We start from the raw sequence: 25,694 nt of genomic DNA, 5'->3' as shown, positions 1-25,694 counted from the left end.
ACTCTTCAACATTCGCTGTTTCCAAAATGTACAGAATTTGTTCAGAATCTGAAGGTGGAAGGCAACTTGGATGATAGTGATCATGAAGTGATACAGTTCTTAAGGAAGGAGCAAGAGAAGCACAATAAAAGCATTGCACTTTAGAAAAGCAGAACTTAAACTCAGAGAACTGGCCGTTTGGATCCCATGGATGGCAATTCTAAGAGAGAAAGAAGTCCAGGGCTGTAAATAGGGGAAGACTCCTTTTTTGCCAGGATCTGACAGATGTACAAGTCTACTGTTCCACTTTAAGTCCCTTTAAACTAAAGTATGCAGGATAAAAAGTGCTCATGTTTTTCCTGGGGATGTGCATCCATAATGTTTTTTGTTATTCAGTCCCAAGACAAGCCAGCCAGATTTATAGTTCTCAAATCTGCATGTGCTATAGTATTTGATATAAATGTAATTTTGACATATCTTTATATTGCAGCAAGGTTGCTTTAGTAAGGAAGTGATTAACTTGAACAGCCCTCAACTGTTCACACTTAGAGGAGACAATGACTGAGAATTAGTATTTGACAAGAGTTATTTACTAGAGGTGCACTGATATATCAGTTGCACCTCTAGTATCAGATCAGCACCAATAACAGGAGAATTAACATTATCGGCAATTGACTTTTTTTGGCTGATAGTCACTGACAAATGCCGTTTGCATGCATGCAGCCACAGCTTGCAAGCAACCTGGAATGCAGCCAAGCAGGTGGAGAGCAACCTCCTGCTGGTAAGTCTGTTGGGGGGAAGGGATGCAGGGGAGGGCAGGGGTGGGGGTGTGTGGATCAAGGCCCCCACAGTGAGGGAGGGAGTGGGGCAGAGGCAGGCACTGCCCAGGCAGGGGTGGGGCAGGGTCAGTGAATGTGACTCTGGGGTGGGGTGTGGGGCAGAGCCAGAGGTGGCTCATCCAGAGGGGGCTGGGGAGGGGGACAGCTTCCCGCCACTGCATGCACTCTTAGGGGAGGCATGGGGAGCATGTGCCCCACCCCCCGATTTTCACTCAGGGTGAGGGTGGGCTGTCCAGTGTGGGCTGGGTGCCAGGGTCTGGCAGGTGCGGGCAGGGTGGACTCAGCTCTGTGGGGCCAGCAGCAGTGCTGGGAGGGGTGGCTATGGGGGATTTTGGGGTGTCCCAAAGCTTTCAAAGAGCAATCTTTCCAGTTATTTAGTTGGTCTAATAAAATATATCACATTTACCCAAAAAACCTTATCTGCCTATGTCCTCAGACCAACATAGAAACAACCAACAACCCTAAAGGATGGAAGATACAGGGAGAACATTTCCAGTGAGGGGGAATTACAAGAGGGATGGGATATTGGATTAGTAAATCTCCATGTCTGAAAAGACACATATACGCTCCTGGTCTTAAATGGATCAGGAAAGATTTCTGATCTAATAGACATGTACTTTTGGGGGGCAAAACATTACTGGCATAGTGTGAGCCCTGCCTAGAAATGAAGGGGTGATGTACAGTATGTTAATGGCCAGATAACCTACAGTACTTAAGACTGCCTAGAGACCATGGCTTTGTCTTCAGTCTGCAGGTACAAAGTGGGGCGGGGGGGTCTGAGGTCCCCCAGCCAAGGGTGACTGAGAAAAGCAAGCTGACAGGAGAACTTGCAGGAAGCCCTAATAGGAGGTTCAGAGGTAGGGTCTGCATGTTAACTTGGGAAACTGGCTAGGGAATGCTGCATTCTTGATTTAATGTGTAGGGTAAGAACAGGTTAATGCACTGGTATTTTCTTTTGCTTGTCTATTCTTACATCTCTGTCCAGGCTAAAACAGACCAGTACAGGCGTGCACTTCCCATGGAAAGGGGAATCAATTTTTTCTGAGCACGTAACTGGACAAGTGCTCAGTGATCCTTCTAGCTGGTACAGTCCCCTCTACTAAGGGCTGGCAAGGCCTGAGTGATACATGAAGGTATGAGGCACCACAGGCCAATGAGTTGGCTTTTAGCACATCTCAGCTGATTCTCATGGCCAATAGGGAGACCACCTTTTTCAAACTGAAAGGCAGGACATATGCTCACCTCGTCCCTGCCCCCCACCCCATTCCCCTGCAGCAAGGCTGGAGAAGAGCCCATGGGGGGTAAAGGTAGATGCAGGCTGCCCACTGCTGGCTCAGGGCTCCCCACCCTGCTGCCCTGCCCCCAGGAGCCCTGCACTAGTTGTGCTGCCATGGTGAGGCACCCCTTGCCTGTCTGGCAGCAGTCGGGGGGCACAACCCTGCACTGCTGCCAGGCAAACGGGGTGCCTCACCATGGCAGCATCACTGACATGGGGCTCCTGGGGGCAGGGCAGCAGATCAGGGAGCGCTAAGCTCGCAGCGGGCAACTGGTATCCACCCCTACCCTGTGTACAAATCTGGGGAGCATGTGCCTCCCCCTGCCCCCCTCCTCAGGATTATGCGCAGTGGTGGGGAGCTGCCCCCCTCCCACCCACCAGATGAGCTACCTGTGGCTGTGTCCCACTCCCCAGCCAGGGCTGGTGGCTGCACACTTCGGCCCTGGGCTCCATGCACCACCCCAGCTGGGCAGTACCCCCAGCCCCAGCTGCCAACCCAGCCCTACTCCCTTCCTCACTGTGGCAGCCTCAAACTGCCCCCTCCACTTATCTGCAGGCAACTGGGGAACTGCTCTCCACTGCTGTCTGGGGTTGTGTTGCTGGCCACGTGCACGCGTGTGCATACACACATGTACGTGGCAACCCATATATCCCACTCTCCCCAGCCCCAAGCAGCCCATTGCAGGCTGAAACTCTGACAGCCCACAAGGGGAAACCTGTCACTTCCCTCAGTTTTCCATGGCAAACAGAAAACCTGGATCACTGTACGATACTGCAAATTCAGAACAAATGCTCTCCTGAAATCAAGCAGCCCGGGATCGGGACTTGATCTTTAAATTTTGGAACTGTTCCACCCAGTTAGGGATGTGTGGTCACCCTAGTGGCCAACCAGCAAACAGCAGAGAGGGGTTTGGGGCAGAAGGGCACCTCAAGATGTGGAAGCACCCTGGGTTTCTGTCTCAAGAGCACACCCAGGCCATATCTGGGTGTGCCATCACTGCTGTGTGCTCTCACTGGTGGAGAAGCCGCAATGCAGGTTAGAAGGGATACCTGTGTAAATGACTGTGCTCTGCCTGTTTTGATCTAGGTCAAACCCAAGGACAATCAGGACTGTTTTAAACTGTTTTAAATCAGATGTCTATTTATATCCTAGGAGACTTGGTTGTGCCTTAACAGACAATATCAGGGAACAAGAGCAGGCTATCCCAATGCAAAGGAAGGATACAAAGAATAGAGACTAGCCTGGATAAACAGTGGACTCTACAATGACTTGAAACTCTGAAATGAAATCTCACAACAAGTAGAAATGTAGCCATATTCACAAGAATAACTGTAAGAATACATAAGAAGATCAGGAAGGCCAAGACACAAATTGAGATGAGCTAGCAAGGAATATGAAAAGCAGTAAAAAAGTATTCTATAAGCAATGTAGAAGGAAGAGGAAGACCAAGAAAATTATAGGTCCTTTAGTGATTGGATAGGTGAATTTAATAATGAATGATGCAGAGAAAGCTGAAGTGTATAATGCCATTGTTTTACTTTAGTTTACAAAAAAGGTCAGCCAGCAGATGTCAAGCACTGTTAGGACCAAGGGTTAGGAAGTAGACGGTCAGCCTAGAGTAGGGAAGGAGAAGGTTGAAGATTACTCAAGTCAGGGCTGTCCAACTTGTGGCCTGCAGGCAGCATGTATGGTCTGTGAGGGGTCAACTTGTCTCCAGCCGGCTCCTGCCTGACTGGCACTCCCCACCTATGCTCCCCCTGCTGCTACCAGGGTCTGTGAGGTCCTCCTCCCTCCTTTGGCTTTTGCTTCCTGCTCCAGTCTTTGGTGAGAAAATGGGGTGGAGTGGGTCAGGATATCATGGCCCACAGGGACTTCGGGAACCTGTGCAGCAGAAAGGGCCAAGCAGTCTGTGAAGCCTGCATGGCAGGGGGTAGGCCTGCATGGAAGGCATCTGTCAGCTGCTCAGAAGTTGAACAGTCCTGATTTAAACAAACTGGATGTTTTCAAATAAGCAGGACCAGATGAGACACCTACTGTACTTATGAAATTGGCTGAGGTAATTTCAGGGCCATTGGCTATTATCTTTGACAACTCATCAAGGTTGGCCAAAATCCCAGAAGACTAGAAAGAGATATTGAAGTTATGTTTAAAAAAAGGGGAAAAGGAGGGTTCAGGGAACACTAGACCAGTCAGTCTAATTTCAATACCTGGAAAAATACTGGAGCATATTATTAGAAATCTATTTGTATGCACCCAGAGGAGTCATGCTCAAACTCTAGCCCATGGGCCAGATCCAGCCCCCAGTGTCATGTCATCCAGCCTATGGGCCTGGAAATTTGGCAGTGGGATCAAATGTTCAGGGCCAGGCCATCTCATGAGATCACACCCATGGAGAACCCCCATACGTTGAATCTTCAAGGGATATGGCCTGTAGTCTGACCCTGCACCACGCATCCAGCCCATGGGGCTGGAAGGTTGGGCACCACTGACCTATACGATAGCAAGGAGATATATGATAGCAAGGAGATAGGGACAACGTAACACTGATTTGTCAAGAACAAGTCATGCTGAACACACCTATTTCATTCTTTGACAAAGTAATGAGTTTTATTGATGGGGAAGAGCAGTGGATGTGATATACCTGGTCTTAAACAAGGCTTTTTTCATCATCTCCCACAAAAGTCTTGCAAACAAGCTAAGGAAGTCCAGATGGAGTCTACTCATCTAAATGGTTATCTATTTGAATCATCGTGTTCAAAGAGTAGTCATCAATGGCTTAATGTTTAAATAGGAGGAGGTATCAAATGGTGTCCCCCAGGGGTCTCTCTTTGGTCCAATACAGTTCAATATATTTATTAATGATTTGGAGTGATGTTGTAATCATGATTATCCGGGACATTTGTGAGAAACAAGATTTTATTTTGATACTATTTTGTAATAATTTGTGGGAGGTACTGGTTGGGCACAGAGTAACCTAAAAGCGGGCCCTTTGTGCTCAAAAGTTTGTCTAATTTCTCTCAAAACTAATCAGTTGGTTCAATAAAAGGTATTACCAGCCCCCCCCCTTTATCTCTCAGGAGATGTAAGAGCCTTCAGATATAAAAGGAGGTGATCACCTATTCTCTATCCACAGGGACTAGACAAAAACTAATGGGATTAACTTGCAACTATGGTGATTTAGGATGAATATTAGGAAGAACTTTCTAATTATGAAAGTGGTTGAACATTGGCACAGTTTACTGAACAAGATGATGGAGCAAAAAAGCTCAGAAAAAAGTCAGATTCATAAAACATGAGATTAAAATAGTTGCACAAAAACGTGTGCTTCTTTTGTTAAAAAAAAATCTTGGAAGGCTGAGAAAGCTATGTTTATAGTTCTTTACTCAGCCAAACTGAGACTGCGTCTTCAAATATCTTCTTCCTAATAATGAAAGCAGAATATAGTAAGACAAACTAAAAGGCCCAGTGTCTTCCATTGGTAGTGACTTTTCTTTTTTGTCTTTTATTCTACTAAAACAAACTCCTCTAAAAAGGTGTTTTGATACCTCTGGTGTCCAAATAGCCTCCAAAGAACAATTTGTCATGATAGTCCAACCCAGCCATGAGAAAAATACATGAGGCTCTAAAATGAGATCTCCAAAATAAGTTAGAAGTGAGGTCAGAGCAGTAATTCTGCACAAATAGGTCAACCCTATAGTTCCCTTCATGAGGCTCCACAAAGGTGTAAGTGTTTCCATTGACTTCTGGAATGCTATCTTGTTACACAAGTTGCCAATTGCTCAAATCACAGGTGAGACCTCATAAAGGGGAATAAGGCAAAATGCCGTGTTTATTGATTACATGAATTAGACATAGAGGTTTGGACACACCACTTGTATAGATGCACACAGATCATCATACACAAAATTTACATGCAGGCACACACAAACACAAAACAACCATTCCATTCAGACATTATAGTTACCAGCAGCAGTTGTTCAATAATAGCACGGGTGGCTGGCCCAGACCTTATTGAGAGAAGATGCAGATAGCAGGTAAGGTGGTTATTATGAGAGAAAGTTCCTGTACATAACAGCTTGGAGCAACATTAAACAGATGTGTCTGTGCTCCAACGAAACAGCAGTTGAGAGAGAGACTCACCCAACTTGGCATTCTCAAAGTTCTCTTTTATAGGGCTTGGCATCATTTGTTTCAGTGCTTTGGGATTTTTCCATACCCAGCTTGTTTTTGCTGTTGTTCTTTTCTGTCTTTAGCTTATCTCAGCCCAAGATCAGTTTGGTCATCAATGTTGGTATCTTAGCCTTGGACTGTTCTTGCTGCCCATCTGGCAGGATGGGTGAATTCCTTCTCCTCGTTAGTTTCTTTGTGCCCTAGGCCTGAAAGGGATTCTTCAGCCATTCATTAATTAGTTTACTGACTGGTAACTTACAGATGTCATCTTGTTGCTTACATAAACAGTTAAATCTTCTTTTTCCATCTATATGTCATTCTCTCACCATTCACCTTTTCACATCCACTCATTCAGAAAGGGCATACAGAGTTCATTCACTTATGTCAAGCAAAAGAGTACAAAAATGGAGTTTTCAAGTTACTTACAGGACAAAACTAACATGGTTACATTTCACTGTTATTACCAGGGATTTGGGTTTTCTGTTTCCCATGGAAAAATGAAGAAAACCACAGATTCCCTGTTTTTATTGGAGAAAACATGGATTTCTCTTTTTAGCAGAGAAATCTGCAGATTCTGCACTTTTGCAAAGAACTCTTGCAGGCTGGCACAGCTCCAGCCTCCGAGAGCCAATTGCAAAAAGGGCAGGAAACCCTCAGCCTTGGCTGGAGAGGGGAGGGTGGGGCCTGAGCCTCTGAGCCAGCCAAAGCTGGGCTCAGGCTCAGACTCACCCTTAGCCCCTGGAGCATGGAGGTAAGTGGGGCTGTGGGGCAGGGCTAGAGAAGATGGTTAGGGGCTGAGGGAGTGTGGGGTGCTGCTGGCTCCAGGCAGCACACCACAGCTGGGAGCAGGGCCAGAGGGTGAGGGCAGGGGTGCCCATCTGCAGGGGGCTTTGCGGGCAAGAGATGTGGGGTGCAGTGTGGTGGTGCCTGCCATGTGCAGGCTGTATACATGCTGCCCGGCCACCTGCCCAGGGGAGGGGGAGAGGGAGGCTGGCATGTGGCTGGAGCACAGCTCCATGGCTGGCTCTGCAGCCATGGCAAGGGATGGGGGGGCAGGGGTTTGGGCTCGCATACAGCAGCTGCTGCTGCTTACCTAGAGCTCCATGATGGTGGTGATGGCCACTGCCTACAAAACCTCCTGCTGCCACTGTGCAGCTGTGCCCAGAGCTGTGCGGCCAGCCGCCAGGCAGCAGTGGCAGCATGGTGGTGGATGGGTGGCACGCAGCCATCCCCACCAGTGGCACAGCTCCGAGCATGGCTCCATGGCAGCAGCAGGAGGGTTTGTAGGCAACAGCAGTCACCACTGGCATGGTAGGCCCCACAGGTAAGCTGCAGCGGCTGCCTGTGATGGTGATGACTGCTGCTGTGTACAAAACCTCCTGCTGCTGCTGCGGAGCCATGTTTGGAGCTGTGTGGCCAGTGGCAGCAGTGCAGCACAGGGTGGTGGTGAGCATGGCAGTGTGCTGCCTGGCCACCACCATGCTGCTGCTGCCCAGCAGCCGGTTGCACAGCTCTGGGCACAGCTCTGTGGTGGCAGCGAGAGGTTTTGTAGGCAGCAGCCACCACTGCCGTCACTGGCCTCCAGGTAAGCGGCAGGAGCCACCGTGTGCAATCCCCCACCCCTCCTCCCTCCGTGCCCCTATCCCTTGCCGTGGCTGCAGAGTCAGCCACGGATCTGTGCTCCAGCTGCATGCCAGCCTCCCTCTCCCCCTCCCCTGGGCAGGTGGCAGGGCAGCATGTGTGGCCCATGTATGGCAGGCACCACCACACTGCACCCCACATCACTTGCCCACAAAGTCCCCCAACAGAGGGACACCTCTGCCCTCACCCCCTAGCCCTGCTCCCAGCTGCGATGTGCCACCTGGGGCTGGCAGCGTCCCCCACTCCGTCAGCCTTCAACCATCTTCCCCAGCCCTGCCCCACAGCCCCCAAGCCCCACTTACCTCTAGGATCCAGCGGCGAAGGGCATGGCTCCATGGTGGCAGCACTTGCCCACAAAGCCCCCCCCCACACACTCTGCATGCAGCCGCCACCACCCTGCACCTCCATGGAGCCATGCAGCCAGTTGCAGAGCATGCCGCTGCATGCAAGCCCCCCATTTCACTCCCCGGCCAGGTGGCCCATATGTGTTCCACACAGTGTTTGCCACCATACTGCCGCTGCTGCACCCTGCGCCACTTGCCCACAAAGCCATGCAGGTGGTCATGGGATGGTAGCACAGGGAGCAGTGGCAGAGTTGCAGTGGTGGCCTCTGTGTGCAAACCTCCTATTAGGCCAGCCAGCATATGTGTGGCCCACAGAGTAGCACCCCTGCCCTCACCTCCTGGCCTCTCTCCTGGGAGTGGGCACAGGGGTGCACTCCCCCACTTCTTGATCTACCCCCCAGGACCTTCCCTTTCCGCTGCTCTGCCCCACCACTTCCCCCCTCACACACCTGCTGGGGTGGCTGTCAGTGTCAGTGTCTGCATGTCTGGGGGGCTGTTGCGAAGGGGCATCAGGAGGGCTGTTGAGACTGTGGGGGGAGTGTGGGGCACCAGCAGCACTGGGAGGGGCTGTGGGGGGGCCTTTAACTTTTATCATGGATTTTGGGTTTTTAATCAGAGAATTTGCAATTTTTAACCATCGAAAACCAGGATCCCTGGTTATTACACTTTATATTAACATCAGCTACATTACTTCAGTTCCTGCTACAATCTCGAAACTAGAGGTGCACACAGAGGCAGATCTGGGGGTATGGATGAGGGGTGTAGGCAGACACCGTCTTCCGTTTCCACTGTAGATGGAGGCAGGGCTGTCCCTAGGGGGAGGCAAATTGGGGTGACCTCCCCAGGCCCTGCACTTTGGCGGGCCCCACGGTCAGTGCTGTATAGGTCCCACTGCGGCCACCATGCACTGCTGCTGCCAAGAGCCACCGGCTCCACCGCTGCCGCCGCCGAGTGCTGTCAGCTTTGGCCACTCACCACCCCCGCCCCCCTGGGCCCCACACACCACTAGGCACTGCTCTGGTTGGAAGGCTCCTCCCCAGGGCAGTGGCATGGTGTGAGGAAGCTGGTACTGCTCCCCAGGGCTTTTGAGTGCAGGGCCTTTTGCAGTGGCAGTGGTAACAGGAGTGGCAGCAGGAGGTAAAGGAGCCATCAGGACCATGGAGGCTGGCATTAAGATCAGTCACAAGATCTGGAAGAAGCGAGGGAGACAGCCCTGGGCACACAGGGCTGGGACTTCCCCTTCTTCCACTGCCACAGGGCAAGAAAGTAGCTGCTCCTTGCTCCCTCACCCATTGCCTCTACTTTTGTAGAGCAACTCCTAGAGCCAAGACTGGGGCTCTGCCCAGGCCTGGGGTGAGGCACTGGGACAACCCCTCAGCAGGCTGACCCCTACCCCAACTAAACAGCAGTGTAGAGTCGCTCCTCCCTTTTGAAAATCCTAGACCTGACCATGGATATGCTTTAAAAGGAAGAGATGTGATACCTCATGATCTGACTTCAGACCAAACAATTCTTGGCAAATTTCACTCATGCTGGAATCATGAGAGAAAGAGAAAAAAATCTTGTCTTCATGCCCCAAATAATTTTTTCACTGTATCTTTGGAGTGCATAGTGCTCTTGTGATAAGGCATGAATTACAGAAAGTGGTATGACTGTCCTTTACCTTTTCAAATAACTCTCCTCTATGGAAGTAGCTATATAGTCCTACCATGCTAACAGATACTAGAGTCTTGCAGAAGTTACGGTTAATTACACCTGGACATGCTTGATTCATTAGATTGCTCTGAATATAGGAAGGGAAGTGTGAGTACCTACGATTTGTGACTAATGGGTACTGAAGGAAGGCAGTTTACAAAGGGAAGACTCCTGAGGAGAAGGTCTTGGCAGGAGCCCATTAAAACTGTAAAAGAGTTGTTAAACAGGAGTTATTACTTTGAAATTAGCTTTTTGTTAAGAAAACTAAGGTCTACGAGGGGTGACTTTTTAATTTTCCAAAGGCCATGCGGCTTTTGTGCTGGAAAAGCATTCATCATCTTCAAATGAACTACTGAATATATTCGATTGAGCATGTCACACTTTACCAGTGTCATCTACAGATTATATTGATATTCAGGGATCAGCATCACATGGCCACTATATTAGCCAAATCCTGACTGAAGCAATACAATAGTGTGTTTATATTACAGGACTGGGTAGGGAGTCTATGAAGTATGGGCAAATATTTTGACTTAAATTAGAAAATTACTATATCAGCATCCACCTGGTCGAATACATCTTTGATTCAAAATGCTGACTTGTGTCCAGTTCTGGTCACCATCAACCCAGAAAATATCACCAAATTAGGAATCAACATATGGGCAACTATAACAGTCAGAGCCTTCAAACATGGAAGACTATGAAACTCTCTACTGAATTTAGAGAGAAGAGAACTAAGATGTGATGGATGTACACAGTATAATAAGCAGAAGAGAGGAAGTAAATTATGCACTCACCTGTATCCTTTCTTCCAGTACAGCATAATGGAAGACAATAAAAAATAATGACATAGCTTTTAAAAGACATAAAAGGAAAGACTTCCCCTTCCCCCCTCTCCCCCCCTCCCCCCAGTATGTATTTAACCTTTGGAACCTACCACTATAAAGCACCATTAAGTTAAAAAACTCAGTAGGATTAAAAGCAATTACTCATTCATCTAGATAATGGGAGTTCAGGTTATATCAGGATTTTAGCAAATTCATATTTATTTTAGGAAGAAGGGGGCAGAGATCAGGACTATTCAGGTATAAGCTGGTTGCTAATGGCCTGAAGGCTTGGAGAATTTCTCGTTATAGAAGACAGGATTTATCTAGATAGATTCTCATACTTTCCTCTGAAGCATCTCAAACTGTCCTTTATGACAGACAGGATACTGGATTACACGGACCATTGAGTTAAATCTGCTGTAGCCATTCCTATGCTTCTCTCACCAGTCATCTACCTGTCAGTGCTAGTGCAAGGTAGAAATCAGTAGAATTGCTTCAACACACAGAGAAACCTGTAGCTCTAATTAAGTGATGCCTTAATCTCAAATTAAATGGGCCTGGCTTGAAATCTCAGCACTCTGGCTGAAGCTAAAGTTTTAATGCAGCTACCAGCTACAGCTCCTGTTACCACAATCTATCAACTGCTAATCCAGCAACTTTGTGCTGTTAAGCAAATCATTCTATTTAATGTGCGTGCCCCATGGCAATTCAACTAGTTTGAACAGCGTAAATTGAGTTAACTGTTGCAGTAAATCCAAATATTACACAATAGAAATAAGGTTATTATGTGATATGGTTACAATATCAGTAGTTCCACTGAAAAATCCGATTGTAATTCTAGCACATATGTGTTCAGAAACTGGTGCTTTCATCAGGCATATTGTGACAGAAATCTTCTACTCCCAGTTTAGCATATATAGAAAGAAGACCATGTGGTGTTCTAGGCTTTTATTTTTATTAATTCCGATAAATACAAATTAACTTGGCAACACTTCCTCCCCAGGCCCCAAATGAAAACAAACAAAAAACCCCAACAGCTACTCATCTTTAGCACTGGCTGAGTTGGGAAACTTATATATTATAAACATTATATATAATGTTCACTGAGATTTCTGATAAATGAACAGCTGAATCACTAGCCACAATGATTTCTTTATAATCTGAAAGGTTTGTGTTGGGTTTTGCTGGTATCAAACACAAAAGGACAAGAAGTCTCAGATAGAATCCCCACAGCTTCTGCAGAACAATTTAAAAATTTGTGAATTAAAGCATATGCACGTATGCCAATAAAGACTGAAAACACTGCCAGTCAAGAAATTAAAAATTCAGGTTGTATACATTTGTAGTCATAATTCATAGCAATTCAATTTGCATAGATTAAGTTCCCTGGAATCCTATTCTTTCTACCTTGCTTCAGATGTCTCCTTGTTTGAATTAGTCTAACTCCACCTCCACCTGTTTAAATCCATTCAGCTCTTTTCTTTCTACCATACCAAATTTAAACTTATCCTCACCACTGGAGCCTAACATAACTGTCCTAATCCCTGTCTCCAAACTAGTCTTTAGTAAATTTGCTAGTGTTGCCAGTATCAATATTCTGTTAATCCATCTCTATACTGTTTTGACATTTTCTATAACTTCCTAGTTCTGGTTCATCTAACTATGCCCTTTGCATTGACATCCTTCCCACAAATCCACTTTTTCAAATGGCTTACAACAAGTTATCTAGTAAATATTAATAAATCATTCTAGTTCTTTTCTCTGTTAGGTTTCTTAAAGTATCCTAAACTACATTGACTTTAATTTCACCAGATTGCAGGCTTTTCGGGTTGTGGACTCATGTATTATTTTTATCCTGTATAGTGCTAAGTACGTTGCTAGTACTTAATACATATTCTCATAAGAAGCTTTGGAACTATGCTGCCCCTTTTACCTGCAATGAACCAACAGTGACATGAAAAATTAGGAGGGAGAAATATATCAGTACTTGCTAAGAATGTTGCAATGACGCATACTGAACCTGGTAGGCAAATGTATATTAATACCACCAAGCAATACAGCCAAAATAAGCAGCCAGAATACCTTAGTCCTGGTCAGACATGGAAAAGTTTCCTCGTATCACTCATTCTACAAAAACCATTTCTTTTTTTATAAGAGGTGAAACAGCAACATTTCATCAAATGATTAAAGCTACTGTGTCGCTTGCTCTCTCATTGACATTATTCACAGTTACTAGCTATCCTTTTGTTTGCAGTCAGTAAAAGTGGCATCGTGCATTTGGAAGTCAGTCAAGCATCAGTCTTTAGAGCTGGATCCACTCTCTGTCCTCACTTCATACAGTAGTTAGGACTGAAAGTTGGTCATGGCAGCTGACAGGGTATGCTTGCATCCCCACTAAAGTTGTTAAAGTCCCACTGTATTATAATATGCGATTCCTACTCAGGACAAGTAGCTTTAATTAATTAACCTGCAACTCTTCAGATATACCCAGTACAAGTGCCCTATACTGGTTATTTATGTATGTAGTACCCTCCCCGCACAATTTCATGTATGTTGGGAAGACTGAGTGACAAAGCATGTGTAGAAAAAGATCTGGGAATGGGATTTAGAGACTAGAACAGGACGACTATGAACTAACAACAAGGAGCTCTTCACTCCAATCTTGAATGAGCCCCTTACTCATGTGGCTTTTTTGTATCCCAAACAAAGTAGCTGTAAAGCAGGCCACAATAGGTGCTCACAGCTGCTGTAGCTAAGTTTGAGCTTTCCTGTAGAAATTAATAGCTTCCCTCCATGACATACATACAGTCCTCAAACTGTTTCTGTCCTCCAGTTCCAGCTCCACTTTCATTGGTAGCAAATTTCTCTGTGACACTAAAAACGTAAGTCTGGGTACTTCTCACTATAAGATTTGAACTAAGGAGGTTTGCCAATAGGTACAGACAAACAAAATCTTAGTCATTTAGAGGGAGATGCACTCTTTTTCCTCCAGTGCTGGTAAATGCCACTGTATATTCCCATGAGGCATTTAGAAACACATTTGGATTTTTTTTATATTTCCCTCTTTCAGGCTGATGCCATTGCTCAAAAGTAGCAGCCCACTGTCAAGTCCAAAAACTTAAATGAACGTTCAGCCATTGCCTGCACATAGAAGTAGCATCTGCTTTGAAAACAGGAATCAGAATTACATAGGAAAAAAGCCAGTTCTGCTCAATCTGGAATAATTTATCCACATTTATAAGCTATGAATTAAGAGAATGTAAGCAACAGAAATACAGTAGTAGTAATAGATACCTAGTCTGGCTTGCGTAATACAGCTCTTTCTGCAATGATCCTGACAGCAGAAGGAAGAGGTTCCCTGACCCCAAAAGAGGCCTCTTATTCTCTCCCTTGTACAGCCGTTTCCTTCAGGTTTGGTCTCGGCTGAACACGTCCTTGGGCCCTCAGTTTTTTGAAGAAGTGGTTTTATTGTGGTTCAGTGACGTATGCCTTGAGAGCCACCTGCAGCACTCGTTTCACTCACTAGGGTCTCGGGACTGCAGACTTCAGTCCAGCAGGGCAGCCTCCAGTACCATCGACCATGAGTGCACACCAGTCCGGCACCTGTGCTAGCAGAAACCCACTTTGGTTGCTTGGTAAGGGCGTATACAGTATACAGTCTCCTCTCCTCCCTTACTACTGCGTCCTTTCTCGTTCCTACATTCCAACTTTCTCCCCTCATTCTTTTCTTCTCTTTCCCTCTTTTTCGGCTCTTTTTCTTCTCCTTCTCTTTCTCACTTTTCCTTTCTCTTTCTTGGATGCTACTCTCTCTTATCTCTCTTGTACACCTCCTGTGTCTCCTACCTTCCCTAGTCCCTTTAGGCTTTTGCATCCATATATATAAAGGGGAGAGGGAGGAGGAGTTCAAACTAATGTTTTAGTTGTTGTTTTCCAGTGTAAAGAATGTTAATGTTGACCTACCCTGATTGTCTTAGGCAATATAAAAGCAATTTTTTAGAGAACTTTCCTATGGAATACCCTGGCAATACACTCTAATAGTGAATCTGTGCATTTTTTGCTGTTATATTGGGTAGGTAAGTTTTGTTCAATGATGAAAATGGAATAACAAATGTTTCTGGTTTGTTCATTGCTATGATGACACTCTACTTTTCATGACTCGGTTTCCCTAAGAATGTACAAATTCGTAAAGATTTAGCAATTAGGAGAAATGGATACTACAGTTATTGTGAATAAGATGCCCATTGAGGTATTTTCCTTTGACTCTAAAATAAGCTGCTTGCTGGAGTAAGCATGTAGTTTGTTAAAAAATCAGGACTGAAAACTAATGGGGGAGTGGGGTTCTGACTTCCATATATGACTGGGAAAGTCACTTTGTGGCTTAAATTCACCAAGGGATAACAACTTTTGAATACCTCACAGAACTGTTATTAGAGATCCTCATCCGTGTTTGTAAAGCCCTGATTTTGAGATCTTTGGAGGGAAGATGGAGTAGGAATAAAAACTATTCTTTTATGATATCCTGCTTCAATTGACTCTAATGAAACTGCTACTGAAACATATCCTGTCAAAGATGTATTTTGGTGCATTTTCTTCTTAGAAATCAAAGGATCTAAACAAGCAACTGTGATAGTCTTAAATGGCCCACTGAAAAGTGAGCATTAATTATCATAGTCTGTATTACAACAGTGCTGAGATCAGGGCCACCTTGTGCTAAGTATTGCACAAAGGCAGACCTGCCCTGAAGAGCTAACCTTCTAAACAGACAAAGCGTGGGGACAAGAGGACCGTTGTCCTTGGTTGTATTGCTGCTCATTGTGGAGATGTTTGATTTAGCCATTCAGAAACATAGCAGAAATCAGAAGCCCTGTCATTTCTATGGGAATTACAGGCTTCATACACTTGTACATACACTTTTTTTAATACAACTGTTTACGGGTTTAATGAGAGATACTGAAATTCTTACAAATGAAGTAACATTTTCCCTGAGATTGTCAAGGTTCTTCATTATTACACTAAGATGTGAACTGAACACAAGTAATGTAGCAGATCCTAGGTTAACAGACTTTATCCAACTGATATAATATTGTCAGGAGAAAACCATGCACTTATCCAGAAAAAGAAAAACTACATTGAAACTTTCCAGAACTGAGAAGAGTAAGACTACACAGAGTTAAGGCTCCCTCTCTATCTTTACTTATAGGTCTGCAGTTGTAAAAATCTCAGCACAAACCATGTTTATTGCTGCAAAAGTCAAGTATCAATAGTATGGAGAGAGATCCTGGCAACTTTATAAACCAGCGCTTGTTTGTTTCTCTTACGGTTTTTCTGGTTATCCTCACCAGATGAGATGTCTGTGTTTACAGCTAATTTATCTAGCGTTAAAATAAACCTTACTTTCACAAACCCTGCTGGTAAAGTACAGGGAGGTGATGGAATCCAGCTCCCTTCCTCAACCTCATACTTTAGGTTATGGTTGGAAATGCATCCTCTGCCCCTGTGTATCACTTATGGAGATGCATAATCGCTGACCTTGAGGCCGTCTCTAGTGTCAAACTGAAGTGGTTTCTTGTAGCTTTACCAACAGACCTCTCCATGGTGCCCCAGTTGAGAAGATTATTTATATGGAAGTGGTGCTTGTGCTGGCCCTCAAGAAGGTGCATTCTTCCTGTAACAAATTGGCTTGTTTCATTTATCTGTGTAACATTCAGTTTCTACCACAGCTATTCCAGTCTATTCCAGTCCTGCAGAGTCCTACAGTTTCAGGACAAAGTAGAGAAATCCAGTTATGAGTTTCTGGCTTAGGTTACAATCCTGCAATGAAGCCGAGGGAAATTTTACTTGAGTAAGGACAGCAAGTTCATGCCTTAACAGGCTCTAGACCAGACTGCAATTTGTCTGACTGCATAAAAGCTAAGAGGCAGTAACTCAAATCAGAGAACACATAGAACACAAAGCTCAAGTGTGCCAGAAATGCGACTGGAGTACCAGAAATGAATTCTCCTGAGAATGGAGAATTCATTTCTGCTTTTTAAACAGATAACAGAGAAGAAGCTTAAGAGCTAGCTTTCTTCTGAATTTTCAGTCCCACTGCAACACAAAGATTATCTTCTTACAAACCTACCAATAACACATTCCACAGCATGTTCAGACACAGAACCATACTGCTGCCAGAAATGCTAAATCAGTGAACATCCAACAAAGAGAATCAAGTTTTATCCTGGCTATAAACTCTCTCGTGAACCACATTAAAGCTCTTAGGCAAACTAAGCAAAATCTTTGCATGTGACTAGTACCTGCTATATTTACCTGGTGAAACACATCAGACTGGTGAATTGTAGTGTATCTTTCATTTTCTCATGAGTTGCCAAATCCTTTATAGACTTCCTTTCCTTTTTTTCATGTCCTTGTGTGACAAGGTATTTAACAGAATTCACAGATTTGTTAGAATCTGACAAGGCTGTACCATGAGCGCTTTGCCCAAATTTGTGACTTCTGGGCTGCCAACCGTGTACGTTAGTATCCACGCCAACCCAACCAAACCCAACCCCTTTTTATAGATTAATAGGTAGCAATACTGCTTTTGATATGAAGACTTTTGAGGTTAAAAGGATTATTCAGTGTTTTGCAATGGAATAGAATGGAATTTAACTTACTCTTGTTGTATGTCTCTTGAAGATGGACCTTGCCATGCTTTTCCTGTTTTTGAGATTGCTATAGTTTGCCCAACTTTGGAAGCTAGAAATGCACAGCTAGCTCTGATCTCAACATCTGTGGATGCCTCAGTGAAGTGAGATTACAGATTTGTTAAATTCCTCTGAGCAAGGACTTTCCATTATCAAAGCAAGATGGCATATGCCAGTGCAGAAGCAAGGCTCAAAATAACAAACTAACCTATTTGTATACACAGATCTTGCAGACTATAACTTTCAACAGACATAAATTTAAAACATAAAAAAACTATAGTTTGGTCACTACTAGCTGCTCTTTTGCTCTGGGAAGCTGATGCAATTGAGAAGATTTCCTTAAAATCCTGAGGGAAATATTAACTGAAAAATCTAGTGATGTGGTGAGAGCAGGGATAACTTTATTGCAAAATCCAGTTGGAAGGACTGGCTGTGTAAAAAAAAGATCCTGAATACAAAAACAGTGGAAGAGCATGAGTGGTAACAGTAGACCATCAAGCTATTGCAGGCTCATAAGAAAACAATAGAAGAGAACAAGGACTTTAGAGTTCCAGTAAGTGCACAGTTTTTAATAGGGAAGTGAGAACCCAGCAAAATCAGGTCAGGATCCAAAACACCAGGAAGACGCGGATCTTGATTCATTTTGCACTCAAGACTATTCCTCTGCTGCTTGACCAAGAAGAGGTTATGATAAATCAAACAGAAACACTATCTGAGGTGTAACTTGATGCTTGAGTGCCCTGAGTAGCAGTGGGGCACAGGGCAGCATCAGTAGTGGCTGCACTGCTGCCAGCAACCACTGGGCCATCAATGCAGCCGCTGCTATTTTTGCACCTCCCTTGGGGTCATCATCACCCAGGGCTGGTGCCTCAGCTGCCCCCTCCCTTTGTTATGCTGCTGAACACAATGCAAAACACTGGATCAGGGACTCCGTTTTTGTCTGTCATGGGTAAAATGAGAACAGAATCCTTTAAACTGCCAGCTCTTATGAGGACATAATGTTTGAAGGATAAAATCTTTTTTCCCCTGATACATTACATAGAAGTTAAGGTTAAAAAACAGAAAGAGTACATGCTATGTACTGTCTTTCATTCAACTCAGATCCAGGTACTGGGGGAGAAAGAAGATTTATAGCTATCTTTCTAGGTTATCTTATTGGAAAACATGCTGCATAAAAAAAGAAAGAAAAAGAGAAGCAGGAAAACCCCCGAAGTGATGACTTTGGTGCTTAGCCACACTAGTGTTTTAATAGCACAACAATAGCTACTGTTTTTTCTATAAGACACATTTGATTGTATAAGTAAGCTTCTGATGCACAAGTCTTAATATAAATATGTACTGAGTTACAGAGCATTCCTTGAGGTGCAAACATTTTTCATTTTACATTTCTAAAACCATGGTATAATAATTATTTTCCCCTGTTGACCTTGCTCACTAGTACAAGTGATGAGATACAGTGGTACGTTAGTACCAAATAAAGGATTTTTTTATTTTATTTTTTTACCTCTTTTATACTTTGTAGCTTAATGCTTAATATGCTGAAAGGCTCCCCTTCACATCCCCCTCCAAACAGTGGACAAGTAAACTCTCTAATTGTGGAAATGATTTTTTTAATTCAAAGGGGAAGTGTTACAGTACATGGATGACAAACAGTATCATTTCTTCAGCTGGTGTCCTCAACATATATTCTTGCATTTTCATTTCTCTTTTGTGTAGAACATTTTCTGTTTGGAGGCAAGGTATTCAGGGCCTGATCTTGTGGCTGACATGGGTACCTGTTACTCAGGAAAAGTTAGTCAGTAGTTCCACTGACATCAGCTGAACTCTTCAGGCCAACACGAATAATATTTCTTAGTCCTTTTAATATCAGTGCCAAATTATTACAGTATTAATTGAGATTTGTAGGTTCATAAAACTGCTCTGTTTTCAAACTCTGTAAATTACAAGGTTTTATGTAAGAGAGGTCCTTACTGTTACAGCATGGTCTAGAACACCGATGGTACAATGCCACATAGCCCTTTTTGATGTCACATCCATGTATCAATTCCTAGCCATACACCACAGGTGTTTCTGCACTTAAACACCCACTAAATATATAGCTGTCACTTACATTCAATGGGTAGAAAGGGAGAGGATTACAAACCCCTTCTGTAAGAGCAGAGACTTCAGGGGTCTTTCAGCATGAAAGAATGCTTGCACACAGGTCACGGCTGGAGCTTGGCCCATGGGCCTAACATATCCAATAGGAGCTTACTTATTTAAATAGGACCATGATAAGCAACCAACTTTTAGATATAGAATATATAACTGGAGAAATTTACACTATGTGATTTAAAATATAGAACGACCAACTGAAACGAAGATATCATGGTAAGATGAAAAGCAAACTGAGGTTAGGAAACAAAGAATGTATCAGCCCTGATTCTGCACTTTGGTATAGATTCAAATCTAGATTAATTTGGATTACCATTGAGTAAAGGAAACAGGTAGGGAGGGGAAAGGCAGAGCAGAAAAGCTAAATATTATATTTATTTTCAGTCTTCATCACCAGAGGTGTTAAGGAGTTACATTCTTACTTTTAGCAGGTAATAAAAATTAGTTACCATCAGAGACTGAAATGGTAGAAATGATCCTTGTGGGGGAAAAAAAAGAGTCATTAGGGCCACATAGTATTTATTCAAAAGTTTTGAAAGAAATCACTTATGAAGTAGATGAGTTGATCACAAACATATATAGCCTTTCATTAAGATTAGCTACTATTACCAGAAGTATAGCAGTTCCAGGTACAGGGGAGGTCAGAAATCTGAGCAGAAGAATTGAAAGCTATATTTAAAAAAATAAACCAACAGAAAAAAACTTTTGTATCCAGTCAATGGGAAAAAGAAGCTTAGGAGACAGGAATGATAAAACAGGAATCTGAGATAGAGAGCAAATTAAGTGCTAGTTGGAGCTCCCCATGCAAATTTCCCATTGGACTTTATATTATCATTGCCCTCGTGTTACTAGAAAGAGAAATTGTGGAATAGAGAGATAAAGCTACTTATTCATGGATTCACAGGGCAGGAATAGGAACCAGGTGTCCTGTCCCACATCCAGATGTCCTGTTGAAAAACCAAATATAGAAAATCCCAGAATAGCATAATTTCACTAAAATCCCAAAATGATTTTGACGCTGGTCAAGTGGAAGCTGATATTTAGTCACAAAATAGCCTTTCTAAGTAAAAAAAAAAAGTAGCAATAAAAAGGTACTATCGTGCTACAAAATGAAAACTGAGATGTATACTAAAAATACATCAGACTAGGGAGCTGATTGGTTGAGGCCAAAGTCTGGGAAAAGGTGGCCAGGAGGAGAAGACTGATAATGAGTTAAGACTGATGAGATGAAGTGAATGAAGACTAAATTCCTCCTCCTTGCAGCTACTGTTAGGCTGGTGGCAAAGAACAGCCAGTGAGACATTTCATGAACCCTGAAAATGGATTTATGAGCAAAACATTGATTCTAGGTATGGCAGCCGTGTTGTTATGGGTGAAACTCTGGAAGTGATGCTCCTGGAGCAGACCAGAGCTGTTAGTTTTCCTCCATATCGTCTGAGATAAAATCTTTTAGATTCTGGCCTAAATGAATGCATAATGGACTGAACAAATTGGACATGGACAGCCATGTTTATTTTGTGCAGTGAACTCATTGAGCATTTCTTGAAGACCAGGATGGGAGAGTCTAGAATATGTTGGAAATTAATACACTGAAATGTTTTTTGCTGACATGTTGCAGAATTTGGAATGTTTGCCCTTGCTCTAAAAATAATAGTTCTTGTTTCTTCACAAATGATTAAGCTGAGTCAAAATTCTAGTTCAGCTCTCCACAAAGGGTTAATATTTTAAGCCTAAGACTTTTTCATGGAAAAACAGAGATTGTTTAATGTCGACCTGCAAGTCAAGAACATCACCGTGGAAAAGAACATTAGGAACAGTTCTGGATTACAGACTTTACAATAATTGTCTGATGATGCAATGTTTATATAATGGTAGTGTCCAGAACCCTCAATATGGAATATTGCTTTACATAGTATGACCTATTTAATGAGACTGCTTTTTTGCATAGTCAGTGATTTTATTTAATTGTGTAGCTGAAGCTTACGAGTTTCCAAATAACTTTTGTTACTGTCACCTTTATAAGTAAAAATAGAATACAGTTCCTTAGGTTGCAATTAAAAAGAGAACTGGTTAAGTTAGTTGTGAGCTGTGAAACAGTCCATAAATTAAAAGGTTGAGGTATATTTCAAAGGGATGAAGACATATTTTAAACAAAGAAATAAATATTCAGTGCACATTCTTCGGTCTGAAGCAAGTTCTATAAAGAAAATGTACAAAGAGAGTTTGTTAATAGACTGTATAGTATATTGTGCATATTGAGTTAATGATATAATTCAAATAGATCAAATTTAGCAGAGAGAGATGAAATTCTGTCCTCCCCACTCCCAAATTTGATGGCAAAATTCCCATTGACATTAAAAGGGCCAGGATCCCATCCCATATGTCACCTTTGGAATAGATGAGTAACACCTGCATTTTCTGGAGCTGAATTTGACTAATAATGTGGGGGGGGAATGAATACTGGTTTTACTGATATGTGAAGAGCTAAAAAGGGGTGTAAATTAAACTAAGTAGATATACTTTGATTCACTTGGAAAAGTGGGAGCGGCAGAAACAGTATGTCATACACCAAATCAAGAATCTGAAGCCACCCATCCCACATGGGAACATGTGCCCGAGTTGCAACAGTGTCTTTTGATCCCAGATCAGCCTCATCAGCTAACTTTGGAACCACAGGTAAGACAGTCATGGAAGACAGTTGTCCCTGACTGCAAGAGAATTGTAGAAGTATTATCTAGCCCACAATCTCAGAATAGAGACACTGTATAATGCTGTTTATTTTTAAACTCATTAGTGAGCTAGCTGTTATACTGAATGATGAGAAGGCTGCATTATCAGACACCAAGCTCAGTTCTGCAGAAACTTAGGAAGAAAATGGAGGGAGATTTCCTGCCATCTCAACGCCTTCTTGCAGAGGCAGGGCAGGAGCTCCACCTAGTGGTAAGAGGAGGCACTGCCAGTGGTTCCCCCAGCAGGGATAGGGGCAAACTTTCAGGCCGAACAGCATGTCTGATATGAAGCACATAGCAGTTAGGTCTGCAAACTAGTCCCTTTATGAAGCAACAATAAGATGCATCTCCCTGCCTCTTCCTCCCACCAGGCTCCACAAAGCCAACACACTCTGTCCTTGAGATACCTTTAAGTGCAGGGTTGAGCTGTTACTGCTCCACTTCCCTCTCTCTGCTTTATCTCTCTGAGCAGTAAAGAACAAATTTGGGTGCCTATACACATGCTCTGATGCTTTCTAATTAGAATGCATCAGAGCAGACCCAACTGAGTCTGGTCCATGTTCTAATTAGAGCACTCTGGCATTGCTGCCACATCACGTATGTAAGCCCCTGCGGGTTTAAAAATGGCCACTGAGGCACTTTAACTAAAGCTCATTGAATGAGCTTTAGTTAAAGTGTCCTGTAGTCATTTTTAAATGTAAGGGGGTTTAATACACAGGACACTGCAACACTTTAATTAGAGGGTCTTTGGGGTCCACTCTAATTAAAACACCCCCCCCCACACACACACACCCATATGTATAAGCACCAGTGAAGTAAAGCAACAAGAAGGTGGCCTAGTTCAGGAGCTGGGGGATGGAATTTAAAGTCCACTAGAAGAAAAGTATTGTATTTTCAAGTATAACCTGCATGTCTGGGGGAAGTTTCTCAGAACTAATATAGTAGGTAAAACCAGATGAGCTGAGAAGACATTATGGGTGCATCTACATGTTGCCATATGGCAACGTTGCTACAGCGCCATGCTGTACTACTTCCTTTTGGAAGTAGTAAAACGCAGCTCAGCACAGGTGGTTTCTGCACCGTGTGCACAGTGAATGGTTAGATTTTGCCGCTACATTGCCATAGCAGTGCACTATATCCAGGGAGTGCGCTGCTATGGTGACGTAGCTGGTGATCACACGTAGACCCATGTGATTGCTACGTCTCTATAGCACACGATACAGTGATGTGGCATGTCCTACATCACTGGAGGGTGACGTGTAGATGCACCCTAAATGTTGTAGATCATTCCAGGTAAAGGAAGTGGTAGGGAGAGTCCTGAATGAAAACTACCTAAAAGGATGAAAAAAAGAATTACATTGCTTAAAAAAAAATAAGGAAGGTCTCATTGCACTGCATCCAGGAAGAAAACAGATGTAGTCATGTTTATGTATATATGTGTGTATAAATGTGTGTGTGTATTATTTTTTTGTTCAGAACATAGCAGTGTATTTATTTAGTAGAACAGACTCTCAAGATCATATCACCCCATGCTTCACTCTTTTTGTTGGCTTATTGTTTCATAATGGTTCAAATGAAAAGTTTCAGTGTGCTCATCTGCCAAGATGTCCTTGGGATGATCCTGATTTCCCTGAGAGACTGCCTCTCTCACTCCATGGATTTGACTGTATTTCAAAACTCAGTCATGCTGGAACATGGCTGTGATCAATCAAGTTAGATAACACAATATTTACTGTAACTGCCTGGCATAGACCAGCATAAATCAAACTCAGTAATATGTCAACTAATTATGATTAATGAGCTTGATTAAACCCTGATGCTTGTATGCTGCTGAACATTATTAGTCCCAGGCTACTCTAACTTCATTAGCAGCTTCATGGCATCTAACTTGATTGTTTACAGTGTTGTGCAAATAATGTATCATCCTGTAGCACAGAACAAATGCTATGTGGTGATGGCCCCTGACAATGGTTACGTTTCCCTGGAACAATGGAGTTTTTACAACTTTTAGAACTACTTCACGGTCACGGCGGCTAGGATCTGGAACCAACTTCCAAGGGAAGTGGTGTTGGCTTCTACCCTGGCGGTCTTTAAGAGGAGGCTTGGTGTCTAGCTGGCTGGACTCATTTGGTCCGAGTTTTTTCTCCTGCCCAGGCAAGGGGTCAGACTTGAAGATCTACAAGGTCCCTTCCAACCCTACTTCTGTGAATCTATGATTCTATGATTTGGTTCTTCTCTGGGAAGACCAAAGTAAGCTAAGATTTTGTTTATATCCTTTCATCCCTTATCCTTCTTCAGCTAATGTCAGTTGTCCATTATTCCCTATGAAGTTGTCCAGCAGCCCAGAGCAAGGAAAACCTTCAGCAGCTTCTCTGCCCTGACCTACATGCCCCTTTTACCTGTGACCTGCCCCACCTGAGGGGATTGCTGAGGCAAGGAGGAGAGTCTAAGTTTCCTACAGAAGCCCCCACACTGTTCCTCACCATACAATCCTATGGGGTCCCTGAATAACCCAATACTTGTGGACATAACCTGTGGTAGCAACTTCCCCCAGGATTTGTTCCCTGTGATGCTCCTCCCTTGCCCAGCAATGTGTGTCCCACATAGATTGGGTTCATTCTCTCCTTCCCCTGTAACAAGGGCTCTTTCTGTAGCTGCTCCTCCTCTCCATTTGCTGCTCTTCTGCATCAACCCATTCTTTTTCCTCACTGCCTTAATTTCTGGTGCTGGCTGTTTCTTTAAAAATAAGAAGCCAGGAGCCAGAGTTGTAGGAAAAAGATCTCTTTTGGGGGTGGATGTTTCACATGGAGGCTCTCAAGCCTGTGTCACAGCCTGCATTCCTGAGCCTCCCTGGTGCTATAAACCTGTGTCCATCCTGAAACTTGATTCTTTTTCCCAATTTTTATTTCTCACACTACAGAAGCCATCTCACAAGTGTAGTAGCCAGGAGAGCCCAGCTGGGAGGGGGCGGTGGGGGGCAGATCTTGTAGTGTTTTCTTCTCCTGCCTTGCAGTAGACTCGCTTCAGTAAGGGCAGTAGGAAAGGAGGATGAGGCTCTAGGGTGCACCAGGAGATAACGAAACATGCTTCTATCAGTAAGTTGCTGGAACAAGGACCTGATTTTTTTTGCCATTCTCTGTAACCATATCTCTCTGGCTTTGTTCTCTTGCAATCTAAGGGGTGCAGAGTGCTCCAGAAAAAATGGGTTATAACAGGGTTTCTCAACCGGTGGGACATGTCCCCTAGGTGGGACTTGGGTCGTGGTGGCAAAACCAGAAGTGCCATGGTGGGACTTCCGCTTTTGCATGCTTTGATTGGCTGCTGGGGACCCCCCCCAACCCCTCCCCCCAGTCTTT

At 43.8% G+C, this 25,694-nt stretch overlaps 1 protein-coding gene across 1 annotated transcript in view; it reads left to right on the top strand.

Moving 5' to 3' along the window:
• The first annotated feature begins 14,311 nt into the window (after nt 1–14,311).
• FLT3 (fms related tyrosine kinase 3) overlaps nt 14,312–25,694 on the top strand; it is a 125,371-nt gene continuing 113,988 nt past the window's right edge. The window contains exon 1 of the mRNA XM_019525605.1: nt 14,312–14,407. Coding sequence (XP_019381150.1) covers nt 14,353–14,407 — 55 coding nt within the window. The 5' untranslated portion in view covers nt 14,312–14,352. The remainder of the gene's footprint in view (nt 14,408–25,694) is intronic.

This window comes from Gavialis gangeticus, unplaced genomic scaffold (genome assembly GCF_001723915.1).
Source record: "Gavialis gangeticus isolate Ggan-Ray unplaced genomic scaffold, GavGan_comp1, whole genome shotgun sequence".
Classification (NCBI taxonomy): domain Eukaryota; kingdom Metazoa; phylum Chordata; order Crocodylia; family Gavialidae; genus Gavialis; species Gavialis gangeticus.
Note: the sequence above shows the minus strand (reverse complement) of the source record. Positions and strands in the feature narration are given on the sequence as shown.